Source organism: Olea europaea, unplaced genomic scaffold, assembly GCF_002742605.1.
Source record: "Olea europaea var. sylvestris unplaced genomic scaffold, O_europaea_v1 scaffold2203, whole genome shotgun sequence".
In the NCBI taxonomy this organism is placed as follows: domain Eukaryota; kingdom Viridiplantae; phylum Streptophyta; class Magnoliopsida; order Lamiales; family Oleaceae; genus Olea; species Olea europaea.
Genome location: NW_019240049.1, coordinates 10,203 through 30,095, shown reverse-complemented (window position 1 = coordinate 30,095; position 19,893 = coordinate 10,203). Strand labels below are relative to the sequence as shown.

Sequence of the window (19,893 nt, the reverse complement as noted above, 5' to 3'; positions counted from 1 at the left end):
AATTATTTTCTTGAAAACTTCGTACATTAAAGTTTAAACTGAAAGTTTAAAAAAAAAAAAAAAAGTTTAAATCCAATAAAAGGTTTTAGCACCGATCCAAGAATCGACCCATATGTATACTCCATGGTTCCGGACAAGCACAGCTGTAGCTTTGTCGTATGATTTAACCTGCAAAACAAGGATCAAAAATCATTTTCCATGGAAGAATTCCACTACTAGAGACATGGAAACATGGTCTCCAAGTCTTTAACTACCAAATTACATACATTTGTATAGGCATGCAAACTTAGATTTATAAATGCAAGATACTAATTATCACCTCATAGAGAAGCATGTAACCCATCCATTCTGAAACTATAACATCAACTTCTTCATCAATTTCAACATCCTGCAATAACCAGAATGTGACTTGCTACGTTTATCCTCTATTTATAAGCAACAGACAAATTATTAAAGAACTAGTGTAAGGTTCAAAAAAAAACCAGAAGCAAACAAATGATTGCCATTACTTCTGTCAAACACGCAACTTCAAAAAACAAAATGCATAACATTTTTAGTACAGCTAAAAATGCAAAACCTTAGGGATGTCAAGAACAAAAAAAACTTAACTGCTACAGTAATTTCACTTCCAAAAACCATCTTCATTAATAGGGCAGCAACCTGAAATAATATTGTACCCTAGCCTTATTTTGTCCACACCTGTACATAATAAATATTTCACATATTTAAAATTGTTTATGAAATTTCTCTTGATAAGCCTTATAATAAATATTTCACTACGATGGTAATTTCACTTCCCTTATAATGCCTTCAAAATTCCAATTTTATTTTATGTTTCTGTAACCACTACATTTCCTCTCAATATACCACTTGTTTAGTAAGAAACACTTGCTCAAGAAGTATCTATAAAAATAAAGATATTTGTTTGTTGGGGATTATATGAGAAGCTTCATGTAAACAACATACTAAATTTTGTTCCAAATAACTTTGGGGTTAGCTATATAAAATTCTTTTTGGAAACTCTATTTGATCCACAAAACTAACTTCTACTGGCAACAAAGAGAAGTTGCGCCCATTACATGAAAGCATCAATAAAGGTTGCAGGACATCGGGTATTTAATTCCCTACACTCACAAGCATAAGTACTATATAGATTCATGGACATTAAATGGAACCACAAACACACTCCATCAATTATTGATGCCTATCACAGCCAAATCAATACTATACTCGTATAATTCTCAAAAGGGATACCAACTGCCTTGTGCTACAAAGAGAGATGATACAACAGCATTTAAACAACACCTATTGTCGAGAAACAAAATTAATTTAAATGAATACCTCCATGGCAATCTAAGCATATTATTGGATTTTGGCAATGCAAATAGAGAAAGATTTATCACGAATCTGCAGGAGCATCATCACTGGCAAAACCAGCCTGCAGGAGTAACATCAAACAAGTCCCTCGAAATTAGTGACATAATAAATTGAATACAGAAGGCTAGAGAATTTTAAAATGTTTATGAACCTTCACCATTCGAGTTCCATTGTCACAAACAAAGGGCTGAATATCCTCACCATAGGCCATTTTCTATGAACTGGCAACCACAACATAAAACCAATATAGAAACAAGAGATGATAAAAGAAAGTACATGTACTATTGCGATATGCACAAACAAGTGCATTGCATAATCTGAAACAATGTCAGATTGCACGACAAGTTCTCACGCTCCATGATGTATTGCACAGAGGGAGAAAAATGAATAACATATTACATGTAACCTTCTTGTGAGAGAGAACTTTATAATTTATTTCACATAAAAAGATGACAATTGATAACAACAGTGTAAGTGCGACTGATATGTAAATTATAATTGCAATGCAAAGTACTCTTGATTTACAAGCACGTAAAATTTGAATTAAAATTTCAAAAAAAAATAAAATAAAAAAATACTGATTATTATAATGGATGAAGTACACAAATCTAATGCACTGTCTTCAAATCTAATATTGATTAAAATTTCAAAAAAAAAAAAAATTATGTCATGTTGAAGTACACAAATCTAATGCACTGTCTTCAATACAATGCAAAACAGAACCAAAATCAATTTAAGAATATAATGGATGAGAAAAAAAACTGCAACCTAGCGTCATATGGAAAAATGATGAGTGAAAACGACAATGCCATAGCAAAAACTTCAAAAAAGCAGATGAATACAAACATGGAAGTAACTGTCATTTTGATGCTATTATACATTCCAAGTAGATAATTAGCATGATTCAAGCCTTGTGGTTGATAGTTTTAATGTTACAACACTGAGAATTGCAAGGTAAGTATTAAAGAAATAAAGGGCAACAGTCCGCTACCCTGTGCAAAGCATAATAGTTTCAGCCAAATCAAGTTTTGTTTGAGCCCCACATATAACACTACATCCATCAGAGTTTTCATATCTATGACCCAGTGATGCATAATTCATTGTAGCAACATTTTGATGTCCTTTCAATAGATAAGCATGATTCAAGAATGTATTCAGGATTAGCAAAAGTTTATCATATGAGAATGAATAGCATAAAAGATCAGGAAAGGATAAAACTAAATAACTGGGCATGGAAGCAATCTATAAAAACTTGAAAGAGTGGTGTGAGTGTCCTCTGTAAATGGTGACTCTGGAAATTAATCAAAGCTGGAACTCAACTGGAGAATATCCTCAACAATATATCAATGTTCTCGTATGGGAAAGATGGAACAAATACGAGATGGACAAATATTTGAAGGCCTAACTACATAACAATACTAAACAAAACTCTACTAAGGCTAGTAGAAATTAGCACTCAGGTCAATATGTGAAATAAGGATTGACTGTAACTGCTAAAACAGAAAACACAATAAAATACCAGATTCAATACTTTCATATGCTGATGTCAGGATGCTGTTGGAACAATCAGCTTAGAGTTTTCATTATAAAGGAACAATCAGCTTAGATGTTAAGAACTTCCTATCTGAAATAGAAGTACGGGTAAATTAATTTATGATGGAAATTATTACATCCTGGAACAAAATTATAAATATGTGAATAAAAGAAACCAAAAAGAAAAATGCAAAAGAGACAATTGTGAGGGAAAGAAGGTTGAGAATTTATGGAACTTTAAAAAAAAAAAAAAATTATCGAATACATCAGAGGAAATTCAACATAAAGGGGGGCAATAGTTCCAGCAACTAGACCTCCAAAATCAACTAAACACTTAAGCCCCATCACTCATCACAAATAGAACAACTGATGCCCCAAATGATACCAATTTCTTTGCAGACACCGATTATCTCCGAAAAACTTCCACATAAATTCAACTCAAATGTTTCTTAGCACATGATTTCTTTTTCTCTTAGTTAGTAGTAAGCATACATTGGATAACTTACTTTTATGTTGAACTTTTCTTAATCTGCGAGCGGTAAAATTCCACACACATTCGGACTGACACGGTGAAAGCAATAGACAAATATAGAAATGGGATAAAGATGTAAGAGGGAGGCAACCAGCGGCGAGTGGCAAAGAAACCGGAAGGCAGAAGCCCTCTCAATGAACATGTGAGATCTAGAAAGCCCAAGCCATAGATGAGATAGAATGGATGCTGTGAGAGACGAGATAGGGTTAGGGATTTGCAAAGAAGGGAAATGAAGCATTTGGATTTCAGCAGGGATGAGAGAAGAATGCCTTAAAAATGAAAGTACAAAAATAAAAAATTTGGAGGGAAATAGAAAAATTTTAGTGGGAAATGAAAATTTAAGTAGGAGGGAAATTGCATAGAGTTTAGAAAATTGGTAACTATTAATACTTATTTTTATTTTTTTACTTAAAAGTCTATCAACAAATTTTCTAGATTGGTAATTATTTTATTCTTTTTTTTTCCATCGAAAATATCAGTCAGTAAATTTGTTGATAAATTATTTAATTTATTATTTAATTATTTTTTATTTTTTACCCACGAATTAGCATCGGAATTATACCAACGGAAGACTTCCATTGGTAATTCTGTTGGTAATTTAATATATAATTTTTAAAAATGATAAAATAATAATTTGTTGCTAATTTATTGTTAATCCATTGGTAATCTCAACGGAAAACGTCCGTTACTAAAATTCCATCCTTGTAGCCTCATTTTCTAGTAGTGTACCATATATTTTGAAAATTACCCCATCACTGTGTAAAAATCTGCACTATTCTTCCAAAAATAGTGTACCCAAACAACTAGAGGTAGTTTTCGTTTTAATTTCAACATTTGGTAATGTAGAGTTGCTTGAAGATGTCATAATAATTTGGATGAAGACGAGTTTTTGAAAGTATGGAGATGCATTCAATCATAAGTTTGTTGTTTTACTTGTAATTTCTTCATGATATATATATCTATATATATATATGTTGAAGTGTTACATTTTGTCGTGTAATAGTTTTATATCGAGCCAATTAATATAATAGCTTCACATCTTTCTCTATGCATGTTACTTAATTAATAGGAAGCAAGATACTTTTACCTTGTTTTGAATAAATCTACTCGAGACAGTACTAATTTTATGTGCTGAATTAGGTCTTTTATAGACCATCCTATACGTTATAGAGCCTATTTCACTAGCATAGGGTATCAAACCCATCATTTTTAACTCATTATTACTTGAAGGACTCAAATATGATGTTTGCTTTAAGTGATTACCTAAAGGAAGTGATACAGACTTAACTCATTCATTGAAAGTCTTTCAAGAATTTTCATAAAATAGGAGTTTTAGTTTATGAAGAGAGAATTGTGATTTCTATCCCTTTTTATGTCCAAGAATAATTTTAGTTTCCCCTAAATCTTTCATAAAAATCAGATTTAAGCTGTTCTTTAGCGACATTAACTTCAAACTAATTATAACTTCCGACAAGCATATCATCAACATATAGGAGAAACAATGTGGATTCCCATTTTTCTATCCTATAATATAAGACTAATGCTATTTGCAGTTGACTCATTGCCGCAGTCACACTATGTGGTATAAAGGTAACGGTTAGTGATTTAATATTTCAATGTGGTAGTTTTTTTATTATCTTATACAACAAATCACTAATCGCCACAAGCATTATTCATGATATAAACAACTAAGTTGTTACATGTACACTAGAGTCGTAGTGTACAACCCCTCACATGAGAGGGGGCCCATGAATTTTTTAATCACTGTAGGTCATCATGTGAGGGGGCAGTACTTGTACACTCTATTGTACAAGTTGAATTTTCCTATAAACTACTATCAAAATCACTTCTATTGAAATCTATACCTAAGACAAAGAAGTCAAATTAATTTCCTACACCATTTGTGTAGGTACCTGCTTTAAACCATATGGTGACTTCTTAAGAAGGCAAACAACTTCAGACCTAGCCCCTATTTGGTGTACATAAAAAATCATAAATATATTTTGATAAAAGTTGATGAAATATATGGTTGAGTAATTGCGGGTTTCATGAAATGTGTAGTTAAAATTAAATGTTGACTTTAACTTGAATTTTAATTAACTAGTTAAGCTGCACTAAACAGGGGCTTACCCTTTCCCCAAACCCCTTATGGTTGTTTCATGTAAGTTGCCTTTTTTAAATCTCCATTTAAGAAGACAGTTTTAACATCTTTTTTTTTTTTTCCTAATTCCTAATTATACTGAGATGCTAAAGCTAGAACAATTATAATGAGTTGTGCACTTAACATGCTGGTGAAAAGACCTCTATATAATCTATCCTTCAACATGAGAGAAGCCCCACTAGTTTGGCTTTGTACTGCTCAGCGCCCTCTTTAACCTCTCCTCCTTTTATTCAGTCTAACAATGGAAACACGTCTACGACTCTACAACCGAGAAGATACATGTAACGATTTGATTAAACCTTGCAATTTATTTATTCTGAAGTGTAAAACAAGTAGTCGACCACACACAAATTAAAATAAATCTCAGCATATAATAATTTGTTCATGCATCTAGACAGTCTTGTAATAATTGAAAAAGGCCTCCCAACTAATACACAGATTCGTCGGTAAAGTCTTCGTTCTATAACAACAAATTATATGCAATTGGATAAAATTCAGAGAGTTGGCATATTTTTGTGTTCTTAAAGATATTCGGATAATAGTAATTTTTTGAATCTGATAATGTCAATGTTCAACCAAATTCTAATTTTCAAATTTTGATAAAAAGGGGTTTTATGTTCTTGAATTTAATTTCAAAAAAATAATAATAAACTTTTTCGAGTGCTTGAGAGTTACCATGCAACTAACCATGAACATGTTGGCGTTCATTACTGCTAATATATGTGTGTGCACGTACGTAATTTTTACAATTTATAACATCAATAATGTTCACATTAATATTATTAAATAATTGACAAAATAATAAACAGAACGGAACTGCGAAATCGGATTAAATTATGGTGAAGTGTATGACAAGTAAGCTACCAATCTGTAATCATCTTCAAAGAATGCAAATGGACAGTCTTTTTTTCTTTTTTGCCTATTTCTTTTGAGTTAGAAATTAGAACTTGGATAGAACTCACAATTTAACCAACTTGTCGTTCGAGGGTGTGTAACATTATAAACACACAATACACGCTTTCGTGAGAAACTTAGGACTCAGAAATCCTGTGAAATATCGAGACACTCAGGATTAACCAACATTCATAGAAATCGAACCAATAAATGCAGAAAATAAATGTACAAAAAATAATGAACATGATGATTTTTCGGCCGAAGCCCCAGAGGTTCAGCACAAGTGCCTAATCCCTTGTTGAGCATCCACTATGAATGGATTCAGCTCGGTTGCACAATAAGGTCCCCAAAATCAAGCAGTAAGTATACAATGTTTCAGAATATTACAATATACAAGTCACAGAGACTTATCTCATAAGAATTCACCAAGGCAAACCACGGTTCACAAAGAAACCACGCACAGATCACTCAGACAACTAAGTCACAAGAACTGCCATCCAAGAATCACATGATTTCACAAGTCATTATACAATATGTAAGCTATTCCCCACAGAAAACACAAGAAATCACCAAGATTTCATCAAACCCGACTGCACATCACATGAAACCACTCAGGTTTCCATTAACTCAACACAGCAGTTCACTAGGTTGGAGATCTATGACATATCATGGATTAACTCAAGAAAGAGTTCTTCATCAAACCCGACAACACATCACATGAAACCACTCAGGTTTCCATTAACTCAACACGGCAGTTCACTAGGTTGGAGATCTATGACATATCATGGATTAACTCAAGAAAGAGTTCTGAAAATCACTCAAGAATGGAGCCAAAATGAGAGATTCATCGAGAGAGAAAGAGAGGTGACTCAAAACCCTCGAACTCAAGAAGCCGAATAGAGTAGAATGAAAGACCAACAGCCACCCAAATCATTTAGGGTTAAATGCATAGAATCATCTAGAATCAGATCCAACGGCCAAGAGATCAACACGTGTCACAATCCAGTTAACTCCTTCCATTAGTAAAGTGTCACTTTACAAAACACGCTTTTAGTTAAAATTGTGGAAGCACAATTTAAATCAAAGGAGATCAGCAGTTCGACTCCCAACAATCTCCACCTTGCTTCCATAATTTTAAGGCATATAGTGCAGCCATTTGCACTTTGATTATCAGAAAACAAAATTGGATTAGTATCTACAAAGCCAAGTTCATTTAGTAAACCATGCAGCCAGATGCCTTTTTTGATGGCATCAGTGGCTGCAATATATTCAGTCTCGATGGAAGATAGAGCAACAATTTTCTGTAACTGAGATTTCCAACTTATCACAGTGCCACACAAAGTGTAAAAATAAGATGAAGTGGATTTCCTATTGTCTCTATTTCCAGCAAAATCTGAATCTGTATAACCTTTTAGAATTACCCCCTCTTTATTCATTTTAAACATCAAACCTAGGTTGGATGAACCTTTTAAGTATCTCATTAACCATTTTAAGGCTTCCCAATGTGTTTCACCAGGATTTCCCATGAATCTACTCAAAACACTAATACTAAATGCCAAATCAGGTCTGGTGCAAATCATTAAGTACATGACTGAACCAATAGCATTGGCATAAGGTATTTTAGACATTCTTTCAAGTTCATCTTCAGTTTTAGGGCATGAATCAGATGTTAGAATAAAGTGATTAGCAAGGGGTAAACTCACAGGCTTACAATCAAACATATTAAACTTCTTAAGAATCTTATTCACATATTCTTCTTGACATAAAATCAAACAATCAGATTTTTCATCTCTTTTAATTTGCATGCCAAGAATTTTCCTAGCAGAACCAAGATCCTTCATATCAAATTTTGATTTTAGTTTGTGTTTGATATCATCAATTTCAGCTTTATTGGCACTAACAAGAAGCATATCATCAAAATAAAGCACAAGATACAAAGAATCTTTACCACCACTTCCTTTGCAATAAAGACATGTATCATAATTGCTTCTCCTAAACCCAAGTTTCAAGACAAATGAATCAAATCTTTTATACCATTGTCCTGGAGCTTGCTTTAGGCCATATAAATATTTTTTCAGCAAACACACAGTTTTTTCAGGATTTCCTTTTATAAATTCTAAAGGCTGATTCATGTAGATAATTTCATCCAATTCACCATAAAAAAAGTAGTTTTTACATCCAATTGATCAAGTTTCCATTTAAATTGCACAGCTAAAACACATAAAGCACAAGATACAAAGAATCTTTACCACCACTTCCTTTACAATAAAGACATGTATCATAATTGCTTCTACTAAACCCAAGTTTCAAGACAAATGAATCAAATCTTTTATACCATTGTCTTGGAGCTTGCTTTAGGCCATATAAATATTTTTTCAGCAAACACACAGTTTTTTCAGGATTTCCTTTTATAAATTCTAAAGGCTGATTCATGTGGATAATTTCATCCAATTCACCATAAAAAAAGTAGTTTTTACATCCAGTTGATCAAGTTTCCATTTAAATTGCACAGCTAAAGTAAGAATACATCTTATAGTTGTATATTTGACCACGGGGGAAAAAATCTCATCATAGTCCACACCCTCCTTTTGTGTGAAATCCTTGGCAACTAGTCTAGCTTTGTATCTAATATTATTAGTGCCACCTTCCCCTTCCTTTATTTTATAAATCCACTTGCAATCAACTAGTTTCTTATCCTTTGGTTTGTCAACCAATTCCCAAGTTTCATTCTTGTATAAGGAAGACATTTCTTCTTCCATAGCACTCAACCACCACTTAGAATCTTTAGATTTCAAGGCTTCATGATAGGAATTAGGTTCAGATTCAATTTCTTCTTGGTAAGTGAACAAAGACACAAAGTCACACTATTAAACCTAGCAGGTGGTCTAATTTGCCTTTTATCCCTATCTCTAGTGAGCTGGTACTCATCTAGGGGTTGAATTAAGTCATCACCTTGATCAGATTCAGTCAAATCAGGCTCATTCTCATTCTGGCCAGCCTCTGTACATTCAGTTTCTAGAGGGGCAGAACTGATATCATCAATTTTAGTAGGCTCCACCTCAATTTGGATATCGTTTTCAGTTAAGTTCCCTTTCTTCCCTTCCAAACATGGCATACATGACTCATTAAAGACCACATCCCTTCTTATCATTACTTTATAACCCTTTTCCCCATAAACCCACATCCTATATCCTTTAACATTTTCTGCATAGCCCAAAAACACACACTTAACAGATCTAGGTTCAAGTTTTCCTATGTTTTGATGAGCAAATGTTACTCATCTAGGGGTTGAATTAAGTCATCACCTTGATCAGATTCAGTCAAATCAGGCTCATTCTCATTCTGGCCAGCCTCTGTATATTCAGTTTCTAGAGGGGCAGAACTGATATCATCAATTTTAGTAGGCTCCACCTCAATTTGGACATCGTTTTCAGTTAAGTTCCATTTCTTCCCTTCCAAACATGGCATACATGATTCATTAAAGACCACATCCCTTCTTATTATTACTTTATAACCATTTTCCCCATAAACCCACATCCTATATCCTTTAACATTTTCTGCATAGCCCAAAAACACTCATTTAAGAGATCTAGGTTCAAGTTTTCCTATGTTTTGATGAGCAAATGCAGCACATCCAAATGTTTTCAAGTAAGAATAAGTAACAGGCTTTTGTGTCTACACAGATTCAGGCACATCATAGTTTAAAGCACTTGTAGGACTTCGATTAATCAAATATGCAGCAGTTTTTACAGCTTCACCCCAAAATAATTTGGACAGGTCTGAACTTAAGAGCATGCATCTAAACTTATTTAATATAGTCCTATTCATCCTTTCTGCAATGCCATTTTATTGGGGTGTGTAGGTTACAGTTTTGTGTCTTAAAATGCCATGTTCTTTATAGAAATTATCAAACTCATAGTTGCAAAATTCTAGACTATTTTCTGTTTTTAAAGTCTTGATTTTCAAGTCAGTTTGATTTTCAATTTGAGTTTTCCAATCTTTGAAAATAGTAAAAGTTTCATCTTTGGTTTTTAATAGAAAAACCCAAATTTTCCTTGAAAAATCATCAACAATCAACAAGTAATATTTATAACCAGACAATGTAGGGGTAGATGAAGGTCCACACAAATCAGCATGTAAATATTCTAGAATTTGCTTTGATTTATGAGTACTCACGGGAAAATGTAACTTAACTTGTTTTCCTACCAAACATTGTTCACAATTAGACAAGTCACCAATGTTTAGTTTTCCAAATACACCTTTATTATGTAAAGCCTTTAACCCTTTCAACCCAATGTGACCAAGTCTACAATGCCACAATTTTGCAAGATTATTTTTATCATCTAAAACTGTTGCTGAAAATCCAAGTAAGGGTTTTGCATTTAGAAAGTATAAACCATGTCTCTTTGGGATAGAAATGATTAAATCACTATCCCTAAAGATTTTTATCTGTCCTTGACCCAATTTTATGTCAAACTCCATGTCATCCAACATTCCTAGAAACACTAAGTTTCTTTTTAATTCAGGAACAAATCTGGTACCCTTTAAAAGTAAAATTCTGCCATTTTCTAGAAGTAGTTTTATTGTTCCAATACCCTTTACTTTGCAAGTCATGTTATTTCCCATGATAACTTGGCCACCTTTAGTTTGTTCAAGATCCAGAAAATAGTTTTTGTTAGGGCACATGTGGAAAGAGCAACCTGAGTCAAGAATCCATTCTTGATTTAGGTTCCTTTCAACGTTTACAAGAACCAGACCATAGTTCACATTTTGTTTATCATAGGCTATAACATTGTTGCCTTCACTTATCTTCTTTTCTTTCAAATCATTTTGCTTTTTATAACAGTTTTTAGCAAAGTGACCCAACTTACCATAATAGTAACATTTCTTTCCCTTTGCCTTATATTTAGATTTCATTTTGTCAAATTTCATTTTTCTAGGGTTATTTTGAAACTTTGAATGAAAATTAGATGTACCAACATTCTTGCCCTTTAACAAAAGATTTTCTCCGCTTTTTTGGTTAATAGAATTTGATTTTAATTCAAGAACCCTATTTCTTAAGGCATTTGTTATGATGTCTGTGGTAAGATTTTCTCTACCATATTCCAAGGCATTCTTTAGATCTCTATGCCTATCACTAATGGTGTTCAACAAGACCACAGCCAACTGATCTTGTGATAATTTTTCATCACAGTTGGCTAGATCTTGGGTCAACTTTGTAAACCTATTCAAGTTTTCTTCTAAGTCAACAGATGAATCCATTTTGAAAGAAAAGAATTGTTTTAATAAAAAAATTTGTTTGGAACAGTTTTTGGTTCATATTGTGCTTTCAATTTGTTCCATAATTCAGAAGCAATTTTAGTTTCTCCTATGGTTCTGATCACATTGTCTGAAAGGTATAAGAAAATGCTACTCCAAGCAGTTTCTTCTAACTCAGTTCTTCTACCAGGAGGTAACTCAGCAGGCCAAGAATTATCTAGGGCTCTAACACACCTTTGTTGCATCAAAATAGCTTTCATTTTTTGACTCCACATACTAAAATCCCCCCTTCCATCAAACATGCTCATTTCAAACTTAGCAGTGGCCGCCATTGCAAAAACACCAAGTTAATACACAACACACAAGTTTGATCTCAAGAACACACAACACTCAGTAAAGAAGCAGGGATATCAAACAGAGTTCACAATTCCTATGTATTTTAGAACTGAATTTCTCCAGCAGGACCTTCCAATTGCACACCTTACTGCGTTGTTATCTCAGATTCCTATGACTTCAAGAGTCTTAGGACAAAGACCAAGCACAGTAGGTTTATAATGCAAGGTAAGTCGAGGGAAATTTTCAGGAAATTCTACAGTAAATATTACCAGCTGAGTAATATAGGAAAGATCTCACCAAATGAGTTCGAAGAACTCAGATTCCTACAGCCAGTGCTCACTGCAATTTGGAGCAGGTTTCAAGAATCTGGTTCTTTCAAGAATCAGGTGTCCTCAATATTCCAAGAAGCTCTGATACCACTGAAATGTCGAGACACTCAGGATTAACCAACATTCATAGAAACCGAACCAATAAATGCAGAAAATAAATGTACAAAAAATAATAAACACGATGATTTTTCGGTCGAAGCCCCAGAGGTTCAACACAAGTGCCTAATCCCCTGTTGAGCATCCACTATGAATGGATTCAGCTCGGTTGCACTATAAGGTCCCCAAAATCGGGCAGTAAGTATACAATGTTTCAGAATATTACAATATACAAGTCACAGAGACTTATCTCATAAGGATTCACCAAGGCAAACCACGGTTCATAAAGAAACCACGCACAGATCACTCAAACAACTAAGTCACAGGAACTGCCATCCAAGAATCACATGACTTCACAAGTCATTATACAATATGTAAGCTATTCCACACAGAAAACACAAGAAATCACCAAGATTTCATCAAACCCGACTGCACATCACATGAAACCACTCAGGCTTCCATGAACTCAACACGGCAGCTCACTAGGTTGGAGATCTATGACATATCATGGATTAACTCAAGAAAGAGTTCTGAAAATCACTCAAGAATGGAGCCAAAATGAGAGATTCATCGAGAGAGAAAGAGATGCGACTCAAAACCCTCGAACTCAAGAAGCCGAATAGAGTAGAATGAAAGACCAACAGCCACCCAAATCATTTAGGGTTAAATGCATAGAATTATCTAGAATCAGATCCAACGGCCAAGAGATCAGCACGTGTCACAATCCAGTTAACTCCTTCCATTAGTAAAATGTCACTTTACAAAACACGCTTTTAGTTAAAATTGTGGAAGCACAATTTAAATCAAAGGAGAGCAATTCGACTCCCAACATCCTACAATCATTCCTTCCAATACCAGCAGGTCTTTCTAGCCAAGTGACTCTGTGGAACTTGAATTTTACTTGAAGTAGTCCTCTTTAAGTCACGTCTTTGCAAGAAGGTTCCTAACAAGGAGCATGTGCTCTGCTACCACTTTTACAAATACTTGATACAACTACTAAATAATGGACCTGTAAAGAGAAGGTGTCTCAGGTCTTTATAAACTCAAAAATCAGATCTTTTGCGAGCGACATAGGATTTTAGAACTATTTATTACAGATTAAAGCGGCTCTCCTAAATCCTAATACATGAGCACAACTGACATATAGATAATTAATTGAGTGTTTAATGTACCAAGATCAAGCATATATATATATATATGTGTGTGTGTGTGTGTGTGTGTGTGTGTGTATCCTCTTATACTTATGAGTGCCCTAATTAATGTAAGGCTATAAAGTGATCAACAGGCTTCTAGATTACAGCTTTAACGTGATCATATAGCCAAGATTTATTTAAACAATCATGAACACCATGATTAAACAAACTTAAGCTTATTTTCTACAAAACTTTAAAAAGTCGGGCCAATTTCAAAGATTAATATAGATTGCATCAGTCAATTGTTTTTTTAAACGTCTTGACAATCACATTACTTGAAAATTGAATTTCCTATGGCTAAAGATGATTTCTGCCACGGCTAGTACAAAAAAATACGTGCAAGGATAAAATTCGGATAGCCTCGGTGAGGATTGTCCTCTCTTAAGCCAAAGCATTACCTGAATAGGGGTTTAATTACAGATCAGGTTTTTCTCTGCACACTTCTTGTTTAATTTATAGGGTTTTGCCATTTGTTTCATCTTCAATCGATGTAAAATATTACCCTTAACATGTTTGTTATTCGCTCTCTTATACATCACAAATACCTACACACCATGGAACTGTAGATAGTCTAGTGATGAACGGAATAATTTGATCTATAGATTCTATAATTTTGGTAAAAGCTGTAACGCAAGAGGAACCATTACCGTAAAGGCATGGAGAAGAACTGGTAAATGTCTTTATTGTAAAATTAGTTTCGACGAATGAAAAGGAAATATGGTAGAATCGTTGTACTCTGAATATCATAGATAAGTTGAAGAACACAAGTAACAGGGACTCATTTTAATTTAATATAGTTTTGAAGTGCCGAAACAAGTTAAAAGACTGATAAAGATGGATGGCTGGGAATCTTGTATTTGACAGTTTTTTATCATCAAAACCTCCTTTTGTATTACAATAAATTCAAGATTAATTGTTGAAAGATTAGAACCGCTCCACTGCTGATAGGAAATCACTAAAATAAATTAAGATGAACCCTAAAAATTTAACAAAATCCTGTATATTGGCAACAAGAAAAGCGTATATAAAAACGAATTAGTTATTTAACATCCCATGAAATAACAGCTTTAGCTAATTTGGATGTTCTTGCTTTTAGAATTTTAGTTAATCTATTTTACAATTTTCTATTCAACTTCTGTAGCAAGATTTTCTGTCTTAAATATCCTATGCAAACCAGAATTACAGTGACATTGCTGTCAGTTTTACCCAAAAACAATTACGGACTCTGTTGGAGACCTGCACCGGAGCAGTTTAGCTTAAGAATATGTTAATGTAAAGATTTTAGCTTAAAAATGTATAGGCACGCGTTTTAAGTTTACTTCCGTTTAATTAACAGTAATAATTTGTAAATAAAAAGAATTAAAAGTTGAAGGATTAGGTGATGAATGATGAAATTATATGCCCGATTAAGCTATTTGTACATTAACTTTGACATCATTGTTGACAGATGGATGATGTGGCAAGATTTTGATGATTGAATTAAATGTGTAAGATGTGAAAGATGACGTGAGATTGTTAGGGTGTAAATTATGATGTATATGTAGTAAGATTGTTATCTGCTAGGAGCTCTTAAACATGATATCTGTATTTCGGTCTTATTAGGTCAAACCTACATATTGCTTCAAATCAAAACAAAAAACTAGTGCAAGATAGATACTATTAATTAATTAAGGTATTTGCTAATTAAGGATCAATTTATAATATTCATTTTCTCTTTTTCTTTTTTGGCTAAAACTAATTGTTAAATATCACTATACGATTCAAAAATATGAATGATGAGAAGTTCATGTGACATTAAGAGTCCACATGCAACAACATTAAAGCTTGGAATTGAATTGCTCCAATCTAAGGTCGAAAACCTACAAGTTCTTCTAGTCTTGTTTTATTTCAAATAAGTTGAGAATCTAAAATTGTATTCGGAATAAATTTGAAAATGAAAGAGAAAATCGCACTATCTGTCTCCAATAAATAGAATTATCTATAAACTATTCGACAACAAATTAATTAGTTTAGAATTTTATTTTTATTTTTCTTAAAAAAATAAACATGCAGAAGGGTTAGTCCCAAATCTCACATAGCCACAGCATCAATAACATTCTCCGTTCTGACCACAGTAGACGATTACGTGTGGTTATACTTCTACGTGAATTTGTCTTATTTGTAGCCGAAACCTAATTATTTGGGTTTTTTTTATTATTATAATTAATATGGAGCTGTTGTTACTGTATAAAAATTATTAAATATTATCAACATGCATGTTTTACTTCAATTGATGACACCTAAATGCCCTACTTCTACATTTGACTTTGATCCAATCATTTGTCATTCTTGATTACCTATATAAATATATAGTAGGTTTAAAGTTTTAGGGATTTAATTTTGGACAAGAAATGAATAGTGTACGTTTGGTTACTTGGAAATTACTATTTTAGAAAGTATGTAATTAATTAATAAATATGTAAATTTTAAAACTATGTTTGTCGAAAAGTGGTAAACAGTATTTTTTATGCTTGAGTGCACTGTTAAAAAAATATATTTCAAATTCTTTGTGGACTATTTGTTCAAAAATATCAAAAGATTTACCTTCTACAATAATTAATCAAAACAGACAAATTTTGTAGCCTAAGAAACTAGCAATTTATTAGGAAGTCCAGTAAGAAGTCCTTCCAGTAATGTATAATTCCATTTTTGTTTGAGAAAATTTATAAATAACAATAATTTATTAGAGAGATCAAATATTTACAAAGAAAATAATTAAATTAAACTTGAAAGAAAAAGGGAAAAAAACTGATTAATTACTTGCATCAAGCTCGCTGAGATATAGGATTTAAATAGTTAAGCTTATCACATTTCAAGTCCACCAAGCCACCATATATACATACCAAATCAATATGAATTATTTCAAAGTAATTAATCATTATTCTAAAGAATAATTTTTCCATCACTATCAGATCATTAGCAAGAATGATTACCACTCCGGCTTCTAGGAAATTCTTCTCGCTAAATCTTGTGCAATATGGGTGTAATTATATCGAATATTGACACATAAATGGCCAATCTATAAATTCGGCATAACAAGGAGGTTTCGGTCCCTTTTTTTACGAGAGGAATAGCCTCTCATCATATTGCCAGTAAAACTACACATGAATTGAATACCTTTGGTGCCCAAAATTAGTCAAAATTATGAAATAGCATCCAGTGAAATTCGAGACATATCTTTTTTATCCCGATCACGTCCCCCGAACCTCAAGTTGGGAAGATCAAAGTGGACGAGGACTCTCCGCTGAACCCTACGTTTAGCATATAAAATTAACAGTACTCATTAAAGTCTTCCATGTACGTATGTCAATCTACTATATACAATTAACAATACTAAAAAAATTCTTGATATATTTTACAACTTATATTGTAAATCACGAAAAACAATAATTTTATAATAAAAAGTAATTAAAAAAATGGTTACAAACAAAATTGAAAACGAGAAAAATAGTACAATGTCTTATACGGGCAGTGCTGTCATTTACACAAGAACAATTATTTATTGAAAGACTTTTCAATACAGCCCTAAATGGTCAAGAACCGTGTATCTTAAGATCCTTAGTAGGTGAGAGTTTCAAAATTACATTAATCATCCTCTCATTTCCTTCTTCCCATTTCTTGTTCACATCAAGCAAACACGAACAAATTTCTATTTCATCTTGTTTTGTTTGCTAATCATGTAAAAGTTACAATCCTGAAAGCCCTTTAATCCTTCATGCACGTAAGCAAAATTTCTCATGTTCTTGAAGAGTAAATTAAGATCTCAAGTGTTTGTTTCTCTTTCTTCTCTTTATTTCTGCACAATTTTGAGAAATTTACAGTTCTCTTCTTGCTTGTGAAATTCTCATTTAGTAACCTTTCAATTAACAAGAAAACGAGCCGGCCATTAAGTAGCTAGCAATGGAAGGATCAGGAGAAGTGAAAGAAGAAACTATGCCACCGGGGTTCCGATTTCATCCTACAGACGAAGAACTCATCACTTATTATCTGGTAAATAAAATCTCAGATGCAAAATTTACAGGAAAAGCAATTGGAGATGTTGATCTTAACAAGTGCGAGCCGTGGGATCTTCCAGGTATATTTTGTACCCTTAAATGTAGCTTCTTCGCAGCTTATACACATAAATACATTATGCATATATTTGTTATGTATTTTTTGTGTATATAAAGCTAGGTTTTAGCCACGAAAGAAGCGAGCATAGAAAAAGCTAGTTAGGGTTTTCTTATAGATGCTGATAATTAATTAGTTTTCTTCATATTATTTATGGACAGATCTTCAGTTCTCATGAGATAGATCACAGTAAGAAGAGGGAACTGATGAATGAAAAAAAAAAAAAAATCAAATTATGTAAATCTTATCTTAAAGCTTCATTAATTTGGAGCACTAGAAATTTAGCGTGTTAAAACAATAACTTACAATCCTTTATTTGTAGTAATATTTTGGATTCATATTTGACTTCTTTTTTTTTCTTTTTTTGGTATAACTTTGGATTAGTCAACAATAGAGTTATTTCTTGCTGTACTGATTTAGTAAATATTTAAAATTTCTCAACAAACTCTAAAATTTCTTATCTAGCACCTAGCTTGATCCCCAGAAAGAAAGAAAAAAATTACTTTCTTTTTTGTATTTTTCTTGAGAATTAGGGAAGGCAAAGATCGGAGAAAAAGAGTGGTATTTTTTCAGCCTCCGCGATAGAAAATATCCAACAGGTGTGCGAACTAATAGAGCCACGAACACTGGATATTGGAAGACCACTGGAAAAGACAAGGAGATCTTCAATAGCAACACCTCCGAGTTAGCTGGGTTGAAGAAAACGTTAGTTTTTTACAGAGGAAGAGCTCCCAGAGGAGAGAAATCCAACTGGGTCATGCATGAATATCGTATTCATTCCAAATCCGCCTATAGAACAAGCAAGGTACATTATTTATAAACTGTTTTTTCTTGCCTAACAACTTTTTTTTTTGCTTATAATTACTTATCTAGAACTAAAATTATATTACCATCTTACTAAAAGTTGGCATGAAGTACGTTAGTCTTTTATATTTTATTGTTCGTATTTTGGAGGTTCGACTTATAATTTACCTCTCCTCTCGTATTTTCCATTTTCCTCACTAAATCTGTCATTGGATTGCTTTTTCTGAACTTTTAACATTAATTTTGGATTACCTGATCTCATAGAAGTATACATTTTCAAATAATGACAAATTGTTTTCTTAAAAATAAAAATTATGATTAATCGCTCACAATCAAGCGTTACATATGGTGCACCCGTAGTGTTTTTGGTGACGAACCTTCAACAGTTGAGGAACCTTGTCCTGTCATGTATGTTTAGAATAGACTCGAGACTTGAAAAATCCTGCCATAACCTGCAGAGTCAACTATGATGGCAGTTTAACCCTTGACTTTCCTTTCATTACGTCCAGTATTTGGGCCCTGTTCAGTAAGAATTTTGACAATGAATTTTTTGATCGTTAGAAAAAAAGAGGGGGCTATTTGTGAGAGAAGAAGTAAAAAATTACGTTCGAAATAATGAAATAATGGTTAAAAAATCAATTTTGGGGTGAAAAATCACTCCCAAACACCCCTTGGTGAAGTTAGCCTTGTATGACTCTTTTCATTTTATTTATTTATTATTATTATTATTTATTTATTTTTGTTTTATTCATCATCCGTACTTGTAGTGCAAAATAGTGAGAATGTCCCATCAATAATTGATTATCAACCTATTTCATCTTTTGTAATGCTTAAGAAAAATCGTTACTAATAAATCAGAAACGTCCTTATCCCCTATATACACTTTTGGGCCATTCATCTTTTTGAATCAAGATCATGAGCGATTTGTGTCGTTCCAACAATCAGTATACAACAATATATATCTCACACAATAATTAAAAATCCTGTTTTAGGGATTGCAACGAAACGAGCGGGGATCGAAGCAACCATTCTCGTTCTCCACCGCAACGGAGCAGGTTCGGGTCGAGATCGAAGCGGAACAAGGCAAGGTTTGCCATCCTATTTTATTTTTTTACTTTCATTTCTTAATGTCTTTAATTGGTGAAATTCTCAATTTGTTAAGAACAACTAATGTTCCCTTTGGAAAAGATGGTGATTCATTTTATATATATATATATATATATATATATA

The 19,893-nt window shown here is 33.0% G+C and overlaps 1 protein-coding gene and 1 long non-coding RNA gene across 11 annotated transcripts; one reads left to right on the top strand and one right to left on the bottom strand.

The window, feature by feature from the left end:
* Positions 1-23: 23 nt before the first annotated feature.
* Positions 24-3,700, bottom strand: LOC111380748. Of its 9 annotated transcripts, none has more exons than XR_002700236.1 (5): positions 3,417-3,700; positions 1,529-1,598; positions 1,342-1,438; positions 320-388; positions 24-168 (listed from the first exon to the last, which is right to left on the bottom strand). It is a non-coding gene; the product is annotated as an uncharacterized LOC111380748 (long non-coding RNA). The 9 variants fall into 9 exon arrangements; XR_002700238.1 differs by having other exon boundaries at positions 1,535-1,598; XR_002700237.1 differs by adding an exon at positions 610-699 and having other exon boundaries at positions 1,342-3,700.
* Positions 3,701-17,322: 13,622 nt separating this feature from the next.
* On the top strand, positions 17,323-18,936 carry LOC111380752 (protein CUP-SHAPED COTYLEDON 2-like). 2 transcript variants are annotated; one of them, XM_023004385.1, is made up of 3 exons: positions 17,323-17,470; positions 17,621-17,824; positions 18,393-18,936. In XM_023004385.1, exons 2-3 carry the CDS (start codon positions 17,650-17,652, stop codon positions 18,677-18,679), a joined length of 462 nt encoding a protein of 153 aa, XP_022860153.1. In that variant the 5' UTR covers positions 17,323-17,470; positions 17,621-17,649; the 3' UTR covers positions 18,680-18,936. The 2 variants fall into 2 exon arrangements, with proteins under 2 accessions (XP_022860153.1, XP_022860152.1); XM_023004384.1 differs by having other exon boundaries at positions 17,324-17,470; positions 17,602-17,824; positions 18,393-18,935.
* Positions 18,937-19,893: the final 957 nt, after the last annotated feature.

Bases quoted from the DNA above. Each gene is read 5' to 3' on its own strand.
- LOC111380752 (XM_023004385.1), top strand. From the start codon at position 17,650: ATGGAAGGATCAGGAGAAGTGAAAGAAGAAACTATGCCACCGGGGTTC. The intron at 17,825-18,392 runs GTATATTTTGTA...CTTGAGAATTAG, and splicing joins CGAGCCGTGGGATCTTCCAG to GGAAGGCAAAGATCGGAGAA.